We start from the raw sequence: 20,030 nt of genomic DNA, 5'->3' as shown, positions 1-20,030 counted from the left end.
TTTGTTAGCCATCTGTATGTCTTCTTTGGAGAAATGTCTGTTTAGTTCTTTGACCCATTTTTTGATTGGGTCATTTATTTTTCTGGAATTGAGCTGCAGGAGCTGGTTGTATATTTTTGAGATTAATCCTTTGTCTGTTGCTTTGTTTGCTATTATTTTCTCCCAATCTGAGGGCTGTCTTTTCACCTTTCTTATAGTTTCCTTTGTTGTGCAAAAGTTTTTAAGTTTAATTAGGTCCCATTTGTTTATTTTTGCTTTTATGTGCAATATTCTGGGAGGTCGGTAATAGAGGATCCTGCTGTGATTTATGTCAGGCTTCTCCATCTTTGGCTGCAAAGAATATAAACAATCTGATTTTGGTGTTGACCATCTGGTGATGTCCATGTGTAGAGTATTCTCTTGTGTTGTTGGAGGAGGGTGTTTGCTATGAGCAGTGCGTTCTCTTGGCAAAACTCTATTACCCTTTGCCCTGCTCCATTGTGTACTCCAAGGCCAAATTTGCCTGTTACTCCAGGTATTTCCTGACTTCCTACTTTTGCATTCCAGTCCCCTATAATGAAAAGGACATCTTTTCTGGGTGTTAGTTCTAAAAGGTCTTGTAGGTCTTCATAGAACCATTCAACTTCAGCTACTTCAGCATTACTGGTCAGGGCATAGACTTGGATTGCCATGATATTGAATGGTTTGCCTTGGAAACGAACAGAGATCATCCTGTCGTTTTGAGATTGCTTCCAGGTACTGCATTTTGGACTTCTTTGTTGACCATGATGGCTACTGCCTTTCTTCGAAGGGATTCTTGCCCATAGTAGTAGATATGATGGTCATCTGAGTTAAATCACCCATTCCAGTCCATTTTAGTTTGCTAATTCCTAAAATGTCAACGTTCACTCTTGCCATCTCCTGTTTGACCTCTTCCAACTTGCCCTGATTCATGGACCTAACATTCCAGGTTCATATTTAATATTGCTCCTTACATCATTGGACCTTGCTTCCATTACCAGTCACATCCACAGCTGGGTGTTGTTTTTGCCTTGGCTCTGCCTCTTCATTCTTTCTGGAGTTATTTCTCCACTGATCTCCAGTAGCATGTTGGGCACCTCCAAACCTGGGGAGTTCATCTTTCAGTGTCCTATCTTTTTGTTTTTCATACTGTTCATGGGTTCTCAAGGCAAGAATACTGAAGTGGTTTGCCATTCCCTTCTCCAGTGGACCACATTCTGTCATCTGATTACATAAGCTGCTTGGAGATCCTTTGTCTTTGAACTAGAAGCTCTTGAGTACAAGGATACTTCTTTTTCATTTCAGTATTTCTGGGGTTTATTCCAGTGCCTGGTAAAAAGCAGGGACTCACAAACATTTACTGAATAAATGAGTTTAACCACTTGGGAACTGTGCCATCTTAGCATATCACTTAACCTTCTGGAGTCTAAGATTTTATCTGTACAAGAAGGTAATGATACCTCCTCCTTAAAGCTGTTATGAGAATTAAGTGAGATAATGTACATTAAGGCATTATCATTGCACCTGGCTGGTGGAAAGCAATCAATAATTATTTTTAGGAGAAAAGAAGATTTAAGAAGTTATCTGTTCCAGCCTCCTACTTTCATTAAGCCAATCTCCTCATGCTGCAAGATCTAGATACCGTTTTAGATTAAATGAAGAAGATAATAACCAGGTGCATCTCTCTGGGGATACACACTAGACTGGGTTTCAAAGAACAACCCTCTCAAGGGCAAGTTCTCCAGAGCACAGTCTGCTTAAGCCAGGTAATCAGGTTTTACATATGAAATACTTCTTTCATATGTAAACCAAGTCAAATACTCCTTTTACCCTGTCTTGAAACAGTAAACACTCCAGACTTCCACAGCTCTTTATTACTTTAGTTTATTTTTGGCCATGCCATGCAGCTAGTGGGATCTTAGTTCCCTGACCAGGGATCAAACTTGGGCCTTCAGTAGTGAGAGCTCAGAGCACTAACCACTGGACAGCCAGGGAATATCCATACTTCCACTACTTTTTAAAAATATTATTTATTTATGGCTGTGCTGGGTCTTCCTCGCTGCCCACAGCCTTTCTCTAGTTGCAGTGTATAGTGTATTGCAGTGGCTTCTTTTGTTGCAGACCACAGGCTCTAGATACACAGGCTTCAGTAGATGCAACATACAGACTCAGTAGTCATGGTGCACAGGCTTTGTTGCCCTGCGGCTATGGAATCTTCCCAGACCAGAGATCAAACTTGCGTCCCCTACGCTGATAGTTGGATTCTTTACTACTAAGCCAGCATGGAAGCCCTCTCAGGTCAGTTCAGTCGCTCAGTCATGTCCGACTCTTTGCGACCCCATGAATCGCAGCACGCCAGGCCTCCCTGTCCATCACCAACTCCCGGAGTTTACTCAAACTCATGCCCATCGAGTCGGTGATGCCATCCAGCCATCTCATCCTCTGTCGTCCCCTTCTCCTCCTGCCCCCAATCTCTCCCAGCATCAGGGTCTTTTCCAATGAGTCAACTCTTTGCATCAGGTGGCCAAAGTACTGGAGTTTCAGCTTCAGGATCAGTCCTTCCAATGAGCACCTAGGACTGATCTCCTTTAGGATGGACTGGTTGGATCTCCTTGCAGTCCAAGGGACTCTCAAGAGTCTTCTCCAACACCACAGTTCAAAAGCATCAATACTTCAGTGCTCAGCTTTCTTCACAGTCCAACTCTCACATCCATACATGACCACTGGAAAAACCATAGCCTTGACCAGATGGACCTCTGTTGGCAAAGTAATGTCTCTACTTTTAAATATGCTGTCTAGGTTGGTCATAACTTTCCTTCCAAGGAGTAAGCGTCTTTTCATTTCATGGCTGCAGTCACCATCTGCAGTGATTTTTGGAGCCCAAAAAAATAAAGTCTGACACTGTTTCCACTGTCTTCCCATCTATTTCCCATGAGGTTATGGGACCAGATGCCATGATCTTAGTTTTCTGAATGTTGAGCTTTAAGCCAACTTCTTCACTCTCCTCTTTCACTTTCATCAAGAGGTTCTTTAGTTCCTCTTCACTTTCTGCCATACGGGTGGTGTCATCTGCCTATCTGAGGTTATTGAAATTTCTTCCAGCAATCTTAATTCCAGTTTGTGCTTCATCCAGCCCAGCATTTCTCATGATATACTCTGCATATAAGTTAAATAAGCATGGTGGCAATATACAGCCTTGACGCACTCCTTTTCCTATTTGGAACCAGTCTGTTGTTTCAGGTCCAGTTCTAACTGTTTCTTCCTGACCTGCATACAGGTTTCTCAGGAGGCAGGTCAGGTGGTCTGGTATTCCCATCTCTTTCAGAATTTTCCCCAGTTTATTGTGATCCACACAGTCAAAGGCTTTGGTGTAGTCAATAAAGCAGAAACAGATGTTCTTCTGGAACTCTTGCTTTTTCAATGATCCAGCGGATGTTGGCAATTTGATCTCTGGTTCCTCTGCCTTTTCTAAAACCAGCTTGAACATCTGGAAGTTCTCGGTCCACATATTGCTGAAGCCTGGCTTGGAGAACTTTAAGCATTACTTTACTAGCGTGTGAGATGAGTGCAATTGTGCAGTAGTTTGAGCATTCTTTGGCATTGCCTTTCTTAGGGATTGGAATGAAAACTGACCTTTTCCAGTCCTGTGGCCACTGCTGAGTTTTCCAAATTTGCTGGCATATTGAGCGCAGCACTTTGACAGCATCATCTTTCAGGATTTGAATTAGCTCAACTGGAATTCCATCACCTCCACTAGCTTTGATCGCAGTGATGCTTCCTAAGGCCCACTTGACTTCCCATTCCAGGATGTCTGGCTCTAGGTAATCACACCATTGTGATTATCTGGGTCATGAAGATCTTTTTTGTACAGTTCTTCTGTGTATTCTTGCGACCTCTTCTTAATATCTTCTGCTTCTGTTAGGTCCCTATCATTTCTGTACTTTATTGAGCCCATTTTTGCATAAGCCCTCTGCTGCTTATTAAATCAGGAAGGAAAAATGAAACAGAATCAGTGGTCCCAGACTATGTTCCAAAGATAATTTGTTATTTCTGAACTCTCACCCATCAATCCTTTTTACTTCCCATCCTTAAGATAATATCCATTTGCCTTTATAATTGGGCAAGAGTGAATAGGTGAAGAGTGAATATGCAGAGCAGAGAGGAAGAGAGTAGGTTGGATATACTGGCTGTTGTTTTACTGTGCGTGGGTGCTAAGTTGCTTCAGCGGTGTCTGACTCTTTGTGACCCCAGGAACTATAGCGCACCAGGCTCCTCTGTCCATGGGATTCTAAAGGCAAGAATACTGGAGTGGGTTGCCATTTCCTTCTACAGGGGATCTTCCCAACCCAGGGATCAAACCTGACGTCTCTTATGTCTCCTGCATTGGCAGACAGGTTCTTTACCACTAGCACCACCTGGGAAACCAGTTGTTTCATTATAATGACTGTAGAATGAAAACAACATATCATGTTAGTATCTTTTTCACACTTAAATTTGCCCTTGAAATAAGGGTGGAAGCTGTAGAAGGTCTTAACATCTGGACAGATGAGCCTCCCCAAGTTTTACTTAGAACTAGAAGTTTGCCTTTCTAAAGGCAAACCAAAGAAAGCTGCCCAAACCTGGAGTACAGAGGACCCATCCTCAGGGTGCAAGTCTTTGGACAGGTTGGACTGTCCAAAGTCAATCCAGTTCAACACATAGTTACTGCCTATTTTGGGCTAGGCACTGTGATAAGAGCTGGGGAGACATATATCAATAAGACATGATGTCTGCCCTAACGGAGCTCCCAGGCTGTGACCCCCTTCCTAAGTGATGTCCAGGTCTATCAGTGGATGTGCCATTTGGGGATGACAGATATGCCATCTCCCCTCCAATGCCTACACTCATGCCCATTCAGCCCAATGCAGTCTCAGAATTGTTCTCAAGATAGCACATCTGACTGACCACCTGGCCAGGAATTGACTCTAACCCTACAGTTGATAAAGTATGGGCTTTTGATACAAACAACTCTAAATTCAAGCCCCAGCTCCATGTGTGGTACTGAGAAAATTCCTGTTACTTGAGCTTCAATTTTTCTCATCTGTAGAATGGGACAGGCTTCACAAAATACTGTAAGGCTGGCACTATTACTGTCCCCATTTTAAAGATGAGAAAAACTGAGGCACAGATAAGATAGATAACTTGCCTAAGATCAAAAATAGAAAGAAGGAGAGCCAGAATTCAAAACCAAAGGTCTGTTTCAGAGTCTGCTCTGGTAACTGCTATGCTACTTTCCTCTTAGGATGGTCAAATGCTCTCTATGCCAAGAAGCACAGAACTGCCAGGCTTAGATGAAATATTCAATAGAGGGGTTTACTAAGGGCCATTTTCCATTGGCTGAGATGTTAGCTCTGGTTGGAGACAGTATTTTGTCTTCAAGTAAAAAAGGTTGCGGTGGAGAAACCTGCTGGATTTGCAAATATAGAGGCTCACATCATATTTAAACTATTTGGCAGAATCTGACTCTTGAAAACAACTCACCTGATAACAGAAATATGAGAATCAGAGATCACTTGACACAGTAGTCCAAGGTCATCTGACTAAAAACTGTGCCTCCAAGGAACATTGTTAAAGTCACCACGCATTTCTAAGATGATTCCACAGTGATTAAGACACAGGTTGAAAAGTAAAAAAGAAAATAAGCAAATATTAACTCATACTTGAGCCCTAATAAATGGGCTGATATTTGTAGAACTCTTAGGACACTCTCTGGCACCTAGTAAACACAAAGTGTTTTGTATGTAAATGAAAAACCAACATGTGGGCCTGGGAGAAGACCTGGTCAGAAGCATCCATGCTTGGGTAGCAGTTGATCTTTTTTTCACACCCTTCCCCCACTGGCCTTAGAAAACTCTTTTCTGAACCTCAGTTTTCTTGCCTGTTAAATGAAATTATAACAATAACTAATTCAAGGGAATTGTAAGAACCAAATGAGACCAGTGAGATATAAAGATGAAAACATGTCAATTGTAAATGATAAAGCACCATACAGATGTCATTATTATTACTACTAGGACTAGAATGAGGTCCTAAGGCAGAGAATCAAATTTCTGGTGTTTGTGCCCAGGATATCTACCCTTATCCGCAGTTCCCTCCCTGGCACAGCCCTCTACTAGCTGCTGGCCCTGCCAAGTAGGGAGTAGGGGAGAGCTGGGTCCCTGGCACCCGGGGCTGGAACACACAGAGTGCCTTCTCTCCCTCTCTTCCCCTCTTGCAGAGCCAAAGACATAGAGCTGTTGAGAGTAGCTGGATCTAGTGTGCCAGGGCAGCCACATTCAGGATTAGATAGACTTTTGTGGACTGCCCTGAGAACCCGGTGACCCAGGGTAGCCTCATTCCTGTGGGCACTGGTATTGTGAGTTTTAAATGACTGGCTTTGTAATTATACTTTGGAATGCATAACCTATTCCAGAAATGGGGACTGCATGTGCAGAACCAAATCGAACTTCTTGAACTATGGTGTGTCCTTCAGAAAACAGTACAAAGCCATAGCATTACCATAAGCTGTGAGAATTACCTCACAGGAAATTCCCTTTTCTTTTTCTCTCTCTTTTTTTTTTTCTCATTTTCTTTTACTGTTTGGGAGAAAACCATAATTACCTATTGATTTATCTCTATGATTAAATCAAGAGAAAAAACCAAATTGACTCCTCAGGAATATGTGAAAAACAAAACTTCATGGGTGCCGCGTATTGGATTTACCTTCCTTGAAGGGCAAAAAGCAATATAAAGCCACCAAGGAAAAATGCAGCTGAAAGGTAATAAGGAGGAATCCTTATATGGTCCATTAGTTCAATAGGGAAGCAGAAACCCACAGGCTGATGGGAACTCTGTAAACGCAGCTTTTAAGCAACTTTCCAGTATGCCATCAATAGCAGAGATCAAATGATTTTTTTGATGTGGATCATTTTTTGAAGTCTTTATTGAATTTGCTACGATATTGCTTCTGTTTTATGTTTTGGTCTTTGGCTGCCAGGCATGTGGAATCTTAGCTCCCCAACCAGGGATAGAACCTGAGTCCCCTGCATTGGCAGGTGGGTTCTTAATCACTATACCTCCGGGGAAGTCCCTAACTTTCTTACTATAAACCAGGAACATGCTTGTGCAGCTTATGAAAAGCACTGTCTCTAAAAAGCTAGATGACCATTGTCTTATCATGGCTAACCTGATTTTTCCAGGAGTTAAGGGATGTATTAAGATAATAAGGTAACTCTTTAAGATTACTTCAGACCCAATTAATATCAGCCAAAACGCAACTGAGACCAGAATTACAGAGACTACTACTCAGCCCATCAGAATTTAGTTTAAGGTAAAGAAGAAGTCTTACAGCTCTGGTTCTCTGGTTCTGGTCTGAATATTTGTGTATTTCTCAAATTCATATGTTTAAACCCTAACCCTCAATGTGATGATATTAAGAATTGGAACCTTTAGAAGGTGATTAGGTCTTGAGGATGGAGCCCTCATGAGTAGTGTTAGCATCCTTATAAAAGGGACCCTAGAGCCCTCTTGCCATTTCCACCATGTGAGGGTGCAGCAAGAGGGAAGCTGTGAACCAGGAAAGCAGCTCATGCCAGACACTGAATCTGCCACTGCCCTGATCTTGGACTTCCAGCCTCCAGAACTGCAAGAAATAAATGTTTGTTGTTTAAGCCACCCAATCTATGGTGCTTTTGTTATAGCAGCCCAGACAGACAAAAGACAGCTCTCATGGACATCCTTAAGGAGCAAAGGTGAACAGGATGAAGATGGGATTTATTTTTCCTTTGAGGCTTGGACCTAAAGAAGCAGCTGGTGACAAAGGGGAGAAACTGGGCTGAATGGAAGAGCCTTTCAGAGCAAAGCCACATGTGAAGCTGATGGACTAGGTGGCATCCAGGAAGCAGTGTCCCACTGGGTCCTAGTAGGCCATTTGGACATTTGAGACTTAGAACAAGTGCCCTCCACTTTTCCCTCTCTGTCATAGCTCTCCTTCTAGTGGCTTCTTAACACTCAAGACAACTGAAACTCTTCCAAGGTCTTGGTTAGATTTGTTTGGGGTTATACCTTCCTCAGGTTCTGCACCTGACAGGTGTTCATTATTTGCTGAAAGGCCTGCAGGGATCAAGAATTTGCAGTATTTTTCTTGTAGATTCATCTTAGGATCTCCCATATTTTCATAATCAGAGAGACACTCCATGTCTCCCACCTAAAGCTGAGCTCAGTGTTCTTTGCTTGGACTTAAGAGACGAGGATGAGAACAGGAGGTCAGTTGTGATGTCAGAGATATGGCATCAAGGGGATGGAACTCAAGATGGGCATAGAGGCTTTTGAGCTCTGGTCTAGGCTAAACTGTCTGAAGCTCTGAAGTATGTGCCGATTTAGTAATGGTTAGTTTTCTTTTTTCTTTTTTTTTCTTTTTTTTTTTTTATTAGTTGGAGACTAATTACTTTACATCATTACAGTAGTTTTTGTTATACATTGAAATGAATTAGCCATGGATTTACATGTATTCCCCATCCCGGTCCCCCCTCCCACCTCCCTCTCCACCCCATCCCTCTGGGTCTTCCCAGTGCACCAGGCCCGAGCACTTGTCTCATGTACCCAACCTGAGCTGGTTATCTGTTTCACCCTAGATAATATATATGTTTCAATGCTGTTCTTTTGAAACATCCCACCCTCGCCTTCTCCCAGAGTCCACAAGTCTGTTCCATACATCTGAGTCTCTTTTTCTGTTTTGCATATAGGGTTATCGTTATCATCTTTCTAAAGTCCATATATATGTGTTAGTATACTGTAATGGTCTTTATCTTTCTGGCTTACTTCGCTCTGTATAATGGGTTCCAGTTTCATCCATCTCATTAGAACTGATTCAAATGAATTCTTTTTAATGGCTGAGTAATATTCCATGGTGTATATGTACCACAGCTTCCTCATCCATTCGTCTGCTGATGGGCATCTGGGTTGCTTCCATGTCCTGGCTATGATAAACAGTGCTGCAATGAACATTGGGGTGCACATGTCTCTTTCAGATCTGGTTTCCTTGGTGTGTATGCCCAGAAGTGGGATTGCTGGATCATATGGCAGCTCTATTTCCAACTTTTTAAGAAATCTCCACACTGTTTTCCATAGTGGCTGTACTAATTTGCATTCCCACCAACAGTGTAAGAGGGTTCCCTTTTCTCCACACCCTCTCCAGCATTTATTGCTTGTAGACTTTTGGATAGCAGCCATCCTGACTGGCGTATAATGGTACCTCATTGTGGTTTTGATTTGCATTTCTCTGATAATGAGTGATGTTGAGCATCTTTTCATGTGTTTGTTAGCCATCTGTATGTCTTCCTTGGAGAAATGTCTGTTGAGTTCTTTGGCCCATTTTTTGATTGGGTCATTTATTTTTCTGGAGTTGAGCTGGAGGAGTTGCTTGTATATTTTTGAGATTAATCCTTTGTCTGTTGCTTCATTTGCTATTATTTTCTCCCAATCTGAGGGCTGTCTTTTCACCTTGCTTATAGTTTCCTTTGTTGTGCAAAAGCTTTTAAGTTTCATTAGGTCCCATTTGTTTATTTTTGCTTTTATTTCCAATATTCTGGGAGGTGGGTGGTTAGTTTTCTTAACTGTAAATCTTCTCCATCTTTGGCTGCAATATAATCAATCTGATTTCGGTGTTGACCATCAGGTGATATCCATGCGTAGAGTCTTCTCTTGTGTTTTTAGATGAAAGTGTTTGCTATGACCAGTGCATTCTCTTGGCAAAACTCTATTACCCTTTGCCCTGCTCCATTGTGTACTCCAAGGCCAAATTTGCCTGTTACTCCAGGTATTTCCTGACTTCCTACTTTTGCATTTCAGTCCCCTATAATGAAAAGGACATCTTTTCTGGGTGTTAGTTCTAAAAGGTCTTGTAGGTCTTCATAGAATCATTCAACTTCAGCTTCTTCAGCGTTGCTGGTCAGGGCATAGACTTGGATTGCCATGATATTGAATGGTTTGCCTTGGAAACGAACAGAGATCATTCTGTCATTTTTGAGATTGCATCCAAGTACTGCATTTCAGACTCTTTTGTTGACCATGATGGCTACTCCATTTCTTCTAAGGGATTCCTGCCCACAGTAGTAGATATAATGGCCGTCTGAGTTAAATTCACCAATTCTAGTCCATCTTAGTTCGCTGATTCCTAGAATGTCGACATTCACTCTTGCCATTTCCTGTTTGACCACTTCCAATTTGCCTTGATTCATGGACCTAACATTCCAGGTTCCTATGCAACATTGCTCTTTATAGCATTGGACCTTGCTTCTATCACCAGTCACATCCACAACTGCGTGTTGTTTTTGCTTTGGCTCCATCCCTTCATTCTTTCTGGAGTTATTTCTCCACTGATCTCCAGTAGCATATTTGACACCTACTGACCTGGGGAGTTCATCTTTCAGTGTCCTATCTTTTTGCCTTTTCATACTGTTCATGGGGTTCTCAAGGCAAGAATACTGAAGTGATTTTCCACTCCCTTCTCCAGTGGACCACATTCTGTCAGACCTCTCCACCATGACCCATCCGTCTTGGGTGGCCCCACACGGCATGGCTTAGTTTCAATGAGTTAGACAAGGCTGTGGGCCTGTGATCAGATTGGCTAGTTTTCTGTGATGGCTTCAGTGTGTCTGCTCTCTGACCATGAGCTGACTGTGGCTCAGATCATGAACTCCTTATTGCCAAATTCAGACTTAAATTTAAGAAAGTAAGAAAAACCACTAGACCATTCAGGTATGACCTAAATAAAATCCCTTATGATTATACAGTGGAAGTGGGAAATAGATTTAAGGGACTAGATCTGATAGAGTGCCTGATGAACTATGGATGGAGGTTTGTGACATTGTACAGGAGACAGGGATCAAGACCATCCCCAAGAAAAAGAAATGCAAAAAAGCAAAATGACTGTCTGAGGAGGACTTACAAGTAGCTGTGAAAAGGAGAGAAGTGAAAGCAAAGGAGAAAAGGAAAGATATTCCCATCTGAATGCAGAGTTCCAAAGAATAGCAAGGAGAGATTAAAAAAGCCTTCCTCAGTGATCAGTGCAAAGACATAGAGGAAAACAACAGAATGGGAAAGACTAGAGATCTCTTCAAGAAAATTAGAGATACCAAGGGAATATTTCATGCAACGATGGGCTCAATAAAGGACAGAAATTGTAGGGACCTAACAGAAGCAGAAGATATTAAGAAGAGGTCGCAAGAATACACAAAAGAACTAAACAAAAAAGATCTTCCTGATCCAGATGATCACGATGGTGTGATCATTCACCTAGAGCCAGACATCCTGGAATGGGAAGTCAAATGGGCCTTAGAAAGCATCTCTACGAACAAAGCTAGTGGAGGTGATGGAATTCCAGTTGAGCTAATTCAAATCCTGAAAGATGATGCTGTCAAAGTGCTGCGCTCAATATGCCAGCAAATTTGGAAAACTCAGCAGTGGCCACAGGACTGGAAAAGGTCAGTTTTCATTCCAATCCCTAAGAAAGGCAATGCCAAAGAATGCTCAAACTACTGCACAATTGCACTCATCTCACACGCTAGTAAAGTAATGTTTAAAATTCTCCAAGCCAGGCTTCAGCAATACGTGAACTGAGAACTTCCAGATGTTCAAGCTGGTTTTAGAAAAGGCAGAGGAACCAGAGATCAAATTGCCAACATCCGCTGGATCATTGAAAAAGCAAGAGTTCCAGAAAAATATCTATTTCTGCTTTATTGACTACGCCAAAGCCTTTGACTGTGTGGATCACAATAAACTGTGGAAAATTCTGAAAGAGATGGGAATACCAGACCACCTGATCTGCCTCTTGAGAAACCTGTATGCAGGTCAGGAAGCAACAGTTAGAACTGGACATGGAACAACAGACTGGTTCCAAATAGGAAAAGGAGTACATCAAGGCTGTATATTGCCACCATGCTTATTTAAGTTATATGCAGAGTACATCATGAGAAACGCTGGGCTGGAGGAAGCACAAGCTAGAATCCAGATTGCTGGGAGAAATATCAATAACCTCAGATATGCAGACGACACCACCCATATGGCAGAAAGTGAAGAGGAACTAAACGCAATCGTCCCACCTTCCGGTCTTTCGGCTTTCGGCTAGGAGGAGGTGAAGGTGCAACTTCCTTCGGTCGTCCCGAATCCGGGTTCATCCGACACCAGCCGCCTCCACCATGCCGCCTAAGTTCGACCCCAACGAGATCAAAGTCGTGTACCTGAGGTGCACCGGTGGGGAAGTCAGTGCCACGTCTGCCCTGGCCCCCAAGATCAGCCCCTTGGGCCTGTCTCCAAAAAAGGCTGGTGATGACATAGCCAAGGCAACTGGTGATTGGAAGGGTCTGAGGATTACAGTGAAACTGACCATTCAGAACAGACAAGCCCAGATTGAGGTGGTACCTTCTGCTTCTGCCCTGATCATCAAAGCCCTCAAGGAACCACCAAGGGACAGAAAGAAGCAGAAAAACATTAAGCACAGTGGAAACATCACTTTTGATGAGATCGTCAACATTGCCCGGCAGATGCGGCATCGGTCTCTAGCTAGAGAACTTTCTGGAACCATTAAAGAGATCCTGGGGACCGCCCAGTCTGTGGGCTGCAATGTTGATGGCCGCCACCCTCATGACATCATAGATGATATCAACAGTGGTGCAGTGGAGTGCCCAGCTAGTTAAGAACTGCAAAGGAAAAAGAAAAATAAAGGATCATTTGACAACCAGTGGAAAAAAAAAAAAAAGCCTGTTGATGAAAGTGAAGGAGGAGAGCTAAAAGTTGGCTTAAAGCTCAACATTAAGAAAACTAAGATCATGGCATCTGGTCCCAACTCTTCATGGCAAATAGATGGGGAAACAGTGGAAATAGTGTCAGACTATTTTGGGGGGCTCCAAAATCACTGCAGATGGTGATTGCAGCCATGAAATGAAAAGACGCTTACTCCTTGGAAGGAAAGTTATGACCAACATAGACAGCATATTTAAAAGTAGAGACATTACTTTGCCAACAAAGGTCCATCTAGTTAAGGCTATGGTTTTTTCCAGTAGTCATGTATGGATGTGAGAGTTGGACTGTGAAGAAAGCTGAGTGCCAAAGAATAGATGCTTTTGAACTGTGGTGTTAGAGAAGACTCTTGAGAGTCCCTTGTACTGCAAGAAGATCTAACCAGTCCATCCTAAAGGAGCTCAGTCCTGGGTGTTCATTGGAAGGACTGATGTTGAAGCTGAAACTCCAATACTTAGGCTACCTCATGCAAAGAGTTGACTCATTGGAAAAGACCCTAATGTTGGGAAGGACTGGGGGCAGGAGGAGAAGGAGACGACAAATGATGAGATGATTGGATGGCATCACTGACTCGATGGACATGAATTTGGGTAGACTCTGGGAGTTGGTGATGGACAGGGAGGCCTGGTGTGCTGCAATTCAGGGCGTCAGAAAGAGTCAGACACGACTGAGCGACTGAACTGAAGTTTTCTTAACTAGTCTCATAGTAAAAACATTCTCTTTTACTTGAGAATGGGAGCAATGATTCCTAAGAACTGTATTAAAACTGTAGTGGTAGATCCATTTTTTAATTCTTTTTTCCTCCCTTCATAAGCTCCACACAAGTGATGTGAAAGCGTGATGCAGGCACAGGTGGGGAGATGTGGCTGAAGCCTCTTTGACCTGGGACCAAGCAGCACTTTAGTATGAAATTTTCCTTGTCATGGATGCTTGAAACAAATGCCTTCATTCTTGGCCCTTTCTGTTACAAGACCATGGCTATTAGGACTGTAATAGCCATCTGGCCCAGATATCTTGTTGGATGTTCCTTATGGCCAGTCTATGCCAACTGCAACAACCTTTCTAGGAAGGAGATTCCACAGAGGCTGAGGAAAACTGTTTCAAATGACCAACAGCCCACATTTAAAGAAAATTTCATTTCCTCTATTTTGCAGAAATGAAAAATCATGGGAAAGGACATGGCATGCTCAAAGTAGTTTCAGCCAAAGAGGCTTTTATCTGCCTACAGCTCTGTTATTAAGTTTGGATCATGGACAGTTCCCTCTAAGGACCTTCCTTCTTCTTCTTCTTTTCATTTTTTAAAATATTTATTCATTTGGTTGTAACGGGTCGTAGTTGTGGCAAGCAGGATCTTCAGTCTTTGTTGTGACTTGCAGGATCTTTAATTGCAGCATGTTAACTCAGGTGCGGCCTGTGGGATGAAACCTAGACCCACCCGCGTTGGAAGCTTAAGTCTTAGCCACTAGACCACCAGGGAAGTCCCAGGCCCTCCCTTCTTGTATTTCATTTTCTCTCTACTGATGGGGAAGAGAAGCACCTGGTCCTCACAACCGACTGTGACTCAGTTGTGTGTTCTCCTGTCTCCAAATAGACTGGGAGATTTGGGATAGCAGAGACCACACTGTATGTAGCTCAGCCACTAACTTGTTGGGTAATTCTTCTTCTTTTTCTTTATTTTTTAATTTGAGTAATTCTTTAAAATTAAGGCTGCTAGAAGATAGGATAGAGAAATGTTGTGACCACAGAATTTCAGCCAAATCTCTTATAATAGCCTTTCAAATATTGGAGCATGAGCTGGGTGAGGCTCTCCATCACACCAGAGGATTCTGATTGATGGGATCTATGTGAATCCAGAGGGAAGACTCTATCAGTCTCTGTCCTGGTCAGAATTTTGCCCATGAATTGGATGAGTACAGATGACAACCTGATGAATCTGCAGTGGACATGAAACCAAACTGGTGTAGTTCATGAAACCTACATATTAAGCAATTTTTTGATAATTATTATTTTTGCTTGTTTAATTTATTTAGCTGTGCCAGGTCCTAGTTGTGGCATGTGGGATCTTAGCTGTGGCATGTGGGATCTAGTTCCCCAATCAGGGACTGAACCTGGGCCCCCTGCATTGGGAGTGTGGAGTCTTAGCCCCTGAACCACCAGGAAAGATCCACTTTTTTGAAATAGTGGTGAACATTTAAGACTTGAGGGGCTTTCACATTAAAGCTCATATTTCTGGCTTCTCTTAGAAGATTTGGCTTCACTGGGCCTTTCTGGCAAGAGCTTGTTGGAATGGAGTAGTTCTCATCTCTTAAGATGGAGCATGTACTCTCCACTTACTATCCCCACCTGGCCTACTGCATTCATTTATCTGACCCTGTCCTGTGTCTATGACTCTTGTCAACTAAAAAAACCAAAAAAAAAAAAAAAAAAGAAAGAAAGAAAGAAACCTGTTACTCTCTACTCTGCAGAGTCATCACAAAATTCCCCCTTAATAGCAAGATACATACAATTACAAGTGTGATATTTTCTTTGCCTTTTGTTCAACCAGCAAAGCCTATATCATGTTTGGATCTTTGGATCTTGATGAAAAACTGAGCATGAAACTATGTTGCCCTGAGAAAGGATCATAGAAGCCTAAGAACTTGGGCTTGGGAGGACTGGATACAGATTAGAGGACTACCTGACCTTGGCCTCTGGAAGCCTGACCAGACACTTCAAATAATTAGCAGCTTGGCCTGCCAACAGTACTGCTTTGGCAATACCTTAAATTGCTGAGAACAACAAGGAATGGTTGCTGCAATCCCTCCAGGATTGAAAGCACGTCGAATCAGATAGCTGGAATGACTGAGGACACTGTCTCTCTGCTATGCTTGAGATGAACTGATACTATTGGACTGTGGTCTTTGTGAAATGCCTTTACCTGTTCTGTTCTGAGAACAGATGAGAACTTGGTTTAAGCTCTGATCAGTTAAAGTCTAAAACGTTGGGAATGGTTCAGAAGAGCTAAAATAGGTTTTGTTGCAGGTGAAAGTCATGAACAACTCTAATTGCCATTAAAAGTACAGTTTATGACGAAGCTAGAGTTGCTTTGGAAGATGGAAAGAAGGAGCAGAATGTCCCTGATGCTGTTGAGCAACTTCTCACAAGGTTGTGTGGTTGCCCAGGACTTGAAAATCTGTAGACTCCTCAGGGGAGAAGAAAGGAACAACTAGGAGAGGACTCACTTGCCTTTTTCTGGGCAAATGAGAGTCAAAAAATCAAGAAATGCAAACAGGTGGTAAAAGATCCATCACTTAACTCTCTCAGACATTTCAGGAAGAAGACATCCTTGCTGGAAGTTTCTCTCTGTATCTGTGGCTTGCAAGACCTGGCAGTGGAGCCAGGTGTCATTTTTCTACTTAAAATCCAGCAATGAGTGGGCACAGATGTTTTCCTGAGAACCTAATTCAGGTAAGAGTATACTTAGGTCCAAAAGGGGCTAAGTCTAGAAAGAATGTCATTCTATATTAGACAATCTAAATCTCCTCATGTAATTAATTCCTTTGCTTAGAATCATTCAGTGACACTTCTTGTGCTTAGGAAAAAGTCTAAATTCCTTGGTGTGGCATCTGATCCCTCTCTGCCTCCCTAGACTCATGTTCTGTTACACTCCTTTTGATACCTGGCCATCCTGGCCTTTAAGTTTCTCATATCTCTTCTCTCTCATCTGTGAACTTGTTTTTCCTTCTGCCCAGGATTTTGCCTCACTCTGTCCTCAACTCACGCTTCTAGTTTTAAGCTTAAATATCACTTTTCTCAAGAAGGCGTCTCTGATTGCTCCAATAGGTTAAAAAACCACCCATACACCCACAAACCTATTTCTCCTCAGGCTCCATACTGTATTTATCTTGACCCTTCTCACACTTATTTTAAATTTCTTGTTTAAGATCTGTCTCCCTAGCTCTATACATAGACTTTGAATCCAGAAACTATGTCTTATTTATGGTTGTCACCTTTGCAACTAGTAGAAACCTAGCATTTAATTTATGTGCAATAAATACTTGTTCAGTTAATGACTACAGTGAAAGCTTTCAAAGAAGAAATAAGAAACAGTATTCATTGGCTTTGAAGATCTGAGATCATCTTATCTCCTTTTCTCTAGGTAGACTTCAAGTCAAAAAATGAGGAAAAGGAGAAATCATAACTCCCTTGATAGTTCATCTTTGGGCTTCATGTAGGCAATCTTTGAATAAATCTGACAATCACATTCTCTCCATAATCTTACCTTTTCATTACTGACTATGCATGTTACCAAACCTAGCCCTTTTCCTGTAAACTTATTATAGAAAGTGACTTTCTACATCACTAATCACTTGATCTTGCCTCTTTGTTCCCACCCCAGATAGCCATTTTCTATTTCCTGAACAACAAGCAGCTCTTTTCATTTAAACATTCTACTCTACTAGTTTGATATTTATAAAAATGAAAGTAATTATCAGCAGAGTGCTGGTGGCTTATGCGCAAAATGAGGATTTGATCTCCAGGCCCTGTGTGAGTGACAACATCATGTGCTATTTATCTATTTTACTCACATTAGTGCATGCTAAGTCTATTTAGTCATGTTTTTCCCCAACCCCACAGACTGCAACCCACCCGGCTCCTCTGTCCATGGTATTCTCCAGGCAAGAATACTGGAGTGGGTTGCCATGCCCTCCTTCAGGGAATCTTCCCAACCTAGGGATGGAACTGTGTCTTTTTTGTCTCCTGAATTTGCAAATGGGTTCTTTACCACTAGCACCACCTGGGAAGCTATATCACATTAAGTAATCTGCCCTGGAGGTGCTCACAGCCTGGGGTAGTGGTGGGATTGAAAGAGTTCTTAAATGAAAGATATTACTTCTGTTCTTGCTTATCAAAGATTTACATCAAAGATTACATGTAAATGCAAACATAGCTGCACAGAGGCCTTAAGTGTAGAATCCATAATAGTTATTCAGACTAAAAGACTGAAGAAAAAATGGAAGACTGAAAAAGACAAAAAAGAGGGCAAAACCAAGGCAAAACCATCAAATAAGCAATCCACCATCCACTTAGCCAAAGCAGGCCCAATTCCCTGTTGCCCCAGGCCTGTCATCAATGGGCTGATAACACTGGGAGTTCACTCCGTCCTGTCCAACTCTTTTTAACCCCATGGACTGCAGCACACCGGGCTTCCCTGTCCATCACCAACTCCCAAACCTTGCTCAAACTCATGCCATCCAGCCATCTCATCCTCTTATTCCCTTCTCCTCCTGCCTTCAATCTTGCCCAGCATCAGGGTATTTTCCAATGAGTCAGTTCTTCCCATCAGGTGGCCAAAGTATTGGAGCTTCAACTTCAGCATCAGTCCATCCAATGAATATTCAGGACTGATTTCCTTTAGAATTGACTAGTTTTATCTCTTTGCAGTCCAAGGGACTCTCAAGAGTCTTCTGCAAAACCACAGTTCAAAAGCATCAATTCTTTGGCGCTCAGCTTTCTTTATGATCCAACTCTCACATGCACACATGACTACTTTGACTAGATGGACCTTTGTTGGCAAAGTCTCTGCTTTTTAATATGCTGTCTAGGTTGGTCATAGCTTTTCTTCCAAGGAGTAAGCGTCTTTTAATTTCATGGCTGCAGTCTCCATCTTCAGTGATTTGGGAGCCCCCCAAAATAAAGTGTGTCACTGTTTCCATTGTTTCTCCATCCATTTGCCATGAAGTGATTGGACCGGATGCCATGATCTTAGTTTTCTGAATGTTGAGTTTTAAGCCAATTTTTTCACTGTCTTCTTTCACTTTCATCAAGAGGCCCTTTAGTTCTTCTTCATTTTCTGCCATAAGGGTGGTGTCATCTGTGTATCTGAGGTTAGTGATATTTCTTCTGGTAATCTTGATTCCAGCTTGTGCTTTATTCAACCCGGCATTTTGCATGATGTGCTCTGCATATAAGTTAAATAAGCAGGGTGACAATATACAGCCTTGACATATTCCTTTTCCTATTTGGAATCAGTCTATTGTATCATGTCTGGTTCTAACTGTTGCTTCCTGCCTGCATACAGATTTCTCAAGAGACAGGTCAGATGGTCTGGTATTCCCATTTCTTTCAGAATTTTCCACAGTTTATTGTGATCCACACAGTCAAAGGCTTTGGCATAGGCAATAAAGCAGATGTTTTTCTGGAATGCTCCTGATTTTTCTGTGATCCAACAGATGTTGGCAATTTGATCTCTGGTTCCCCTGCCTTTTCTAAATCCAGCCTGAATATCTGGAAGTTCACAGTTCACATATTGCTGAAGCCTGGCTTGGAGAATTTTGAGCATTACTTTGCAAGTGTGTGAGATGAGTGCAATTGTGCAGTAGTTTGAGCATTCTTTGACATTGCCTTTCTTTGGGATTGGAAAGAAAACCGACCTTTTCCAGGTCAGTTTTCTGATACCCCTAACTCCCTTCTTGTTGCATGCTTTCTACTACTTCACCTTTCTGAGTCTCCTCTCACAGATGGGAAAGAGATTAAACTAAGTTCGTTTGTAACAGGGTACTAGTATGGGAGTCCTTAGGATCCCCTCTCTCCCAGACAAGAGAGCATCTCTCCAGGGCAGTGCTGGGCCACTCAGTGAGCAAAGTAGGTAGCTGCTTGGCTTTCAGTAAAGCTCTGCTCTTCCAAGTCTTTCCAGAGTTTTCTGGGGAAATCCAAACTTTGTTGGACTCCTTTTCATTTGTTTCACATGTTGGTATTAGTTTTATTTGGAATCACATATAAGAAACACCATCTTTTCAATGCTTAGGGCCTTGAAGTTGCAACTCTGTCCCTGATAGGGGCTTTATGGGCATATCTGAGGCCTTGATCCTAACATCATCATCCAGGGAAGCTACTTTTATGGTAAGAATTCTGAGCCGTGCAGAATCAGAGGAGGTTGTAGAGATAAATGATGCTAAAACTTGCAAAATAAGGTGAATTTAATATGGGTGGGTTTCCTCATAAAATTCTACTTGCTTTCTAGGGGTATCACCAATTTATAAACTTTGTGGACACTATTTCTGGGAGACGTTCTATGTAAAAGGAGTTCTATGGTCAAATAATTTGGGGGAAATAGTGCACTTTCTGTCTCCCTTTAAAAACTATATGATGTACATTAATATATTAGATCCTCCAAGAAGTCCTGCAATAAAGGAACGGGTATAAGTTAAATGTATATAATCACAGCAAGAAAA

The 20,030-nt window shown here is 42.1% G+C and overlaps 1 protein-coding gene across 1 annotated transcript; it reads left to right on the top strand.

Moving 5' to 3' along the window:
* Nucleotides 1-12,148: 12,148 nt before the first annotated feature.
* Nucleotides 12,149-12,740, top strand: LOC139034646 (large ribosomal subunit protein uL11-like). Its single transcript, XM_070465887.1, has one exon. It carries the CDS (start codon nucleotides 12,216-12,218, stop codon nucleotides 12,711-12,713), a length of 498 nt encoding a protein of 165 aa, XP_070321988.1. The 5' UTR covers nucleotides 12,149-12,215; the 3' UTR covers nucleotides 12,714-12,740.
* Nucleotides 12,741-20,030: the final 7,290 nt, after the last annotated feature.

This window comes from Odocoileus virginianus, chromosome 4, assembly GCF_023699985.2.
Source record: "Odocoileus virginianus isolate 20LAN1187 ecotype Illinois chromosome 4, Ovbor_1.2, whole genome shotgun sequence".
Taxonomy (NCBI): Eukaryota; Metazoa; Chordata; class Mammalia; order Artiodactyla; family Cervidae; genus Odocoileus; species Odocoileus virginianus.
The sequence above is the reverse complement of the archived record's forward strand: the minus strand, read 5'-3'. Positions and strand labels throughout refer to the sequence as shown.

Excerpts from the sequence above, each read along its gene's own strand:
- LOC139034646 (XM_070465887.1), top strand. The coding sequence starts at position 12,216 with ATGCCGCCTAAGTTCGACCCCAACGAGATCAAAGTCGTGTACCTGAGG.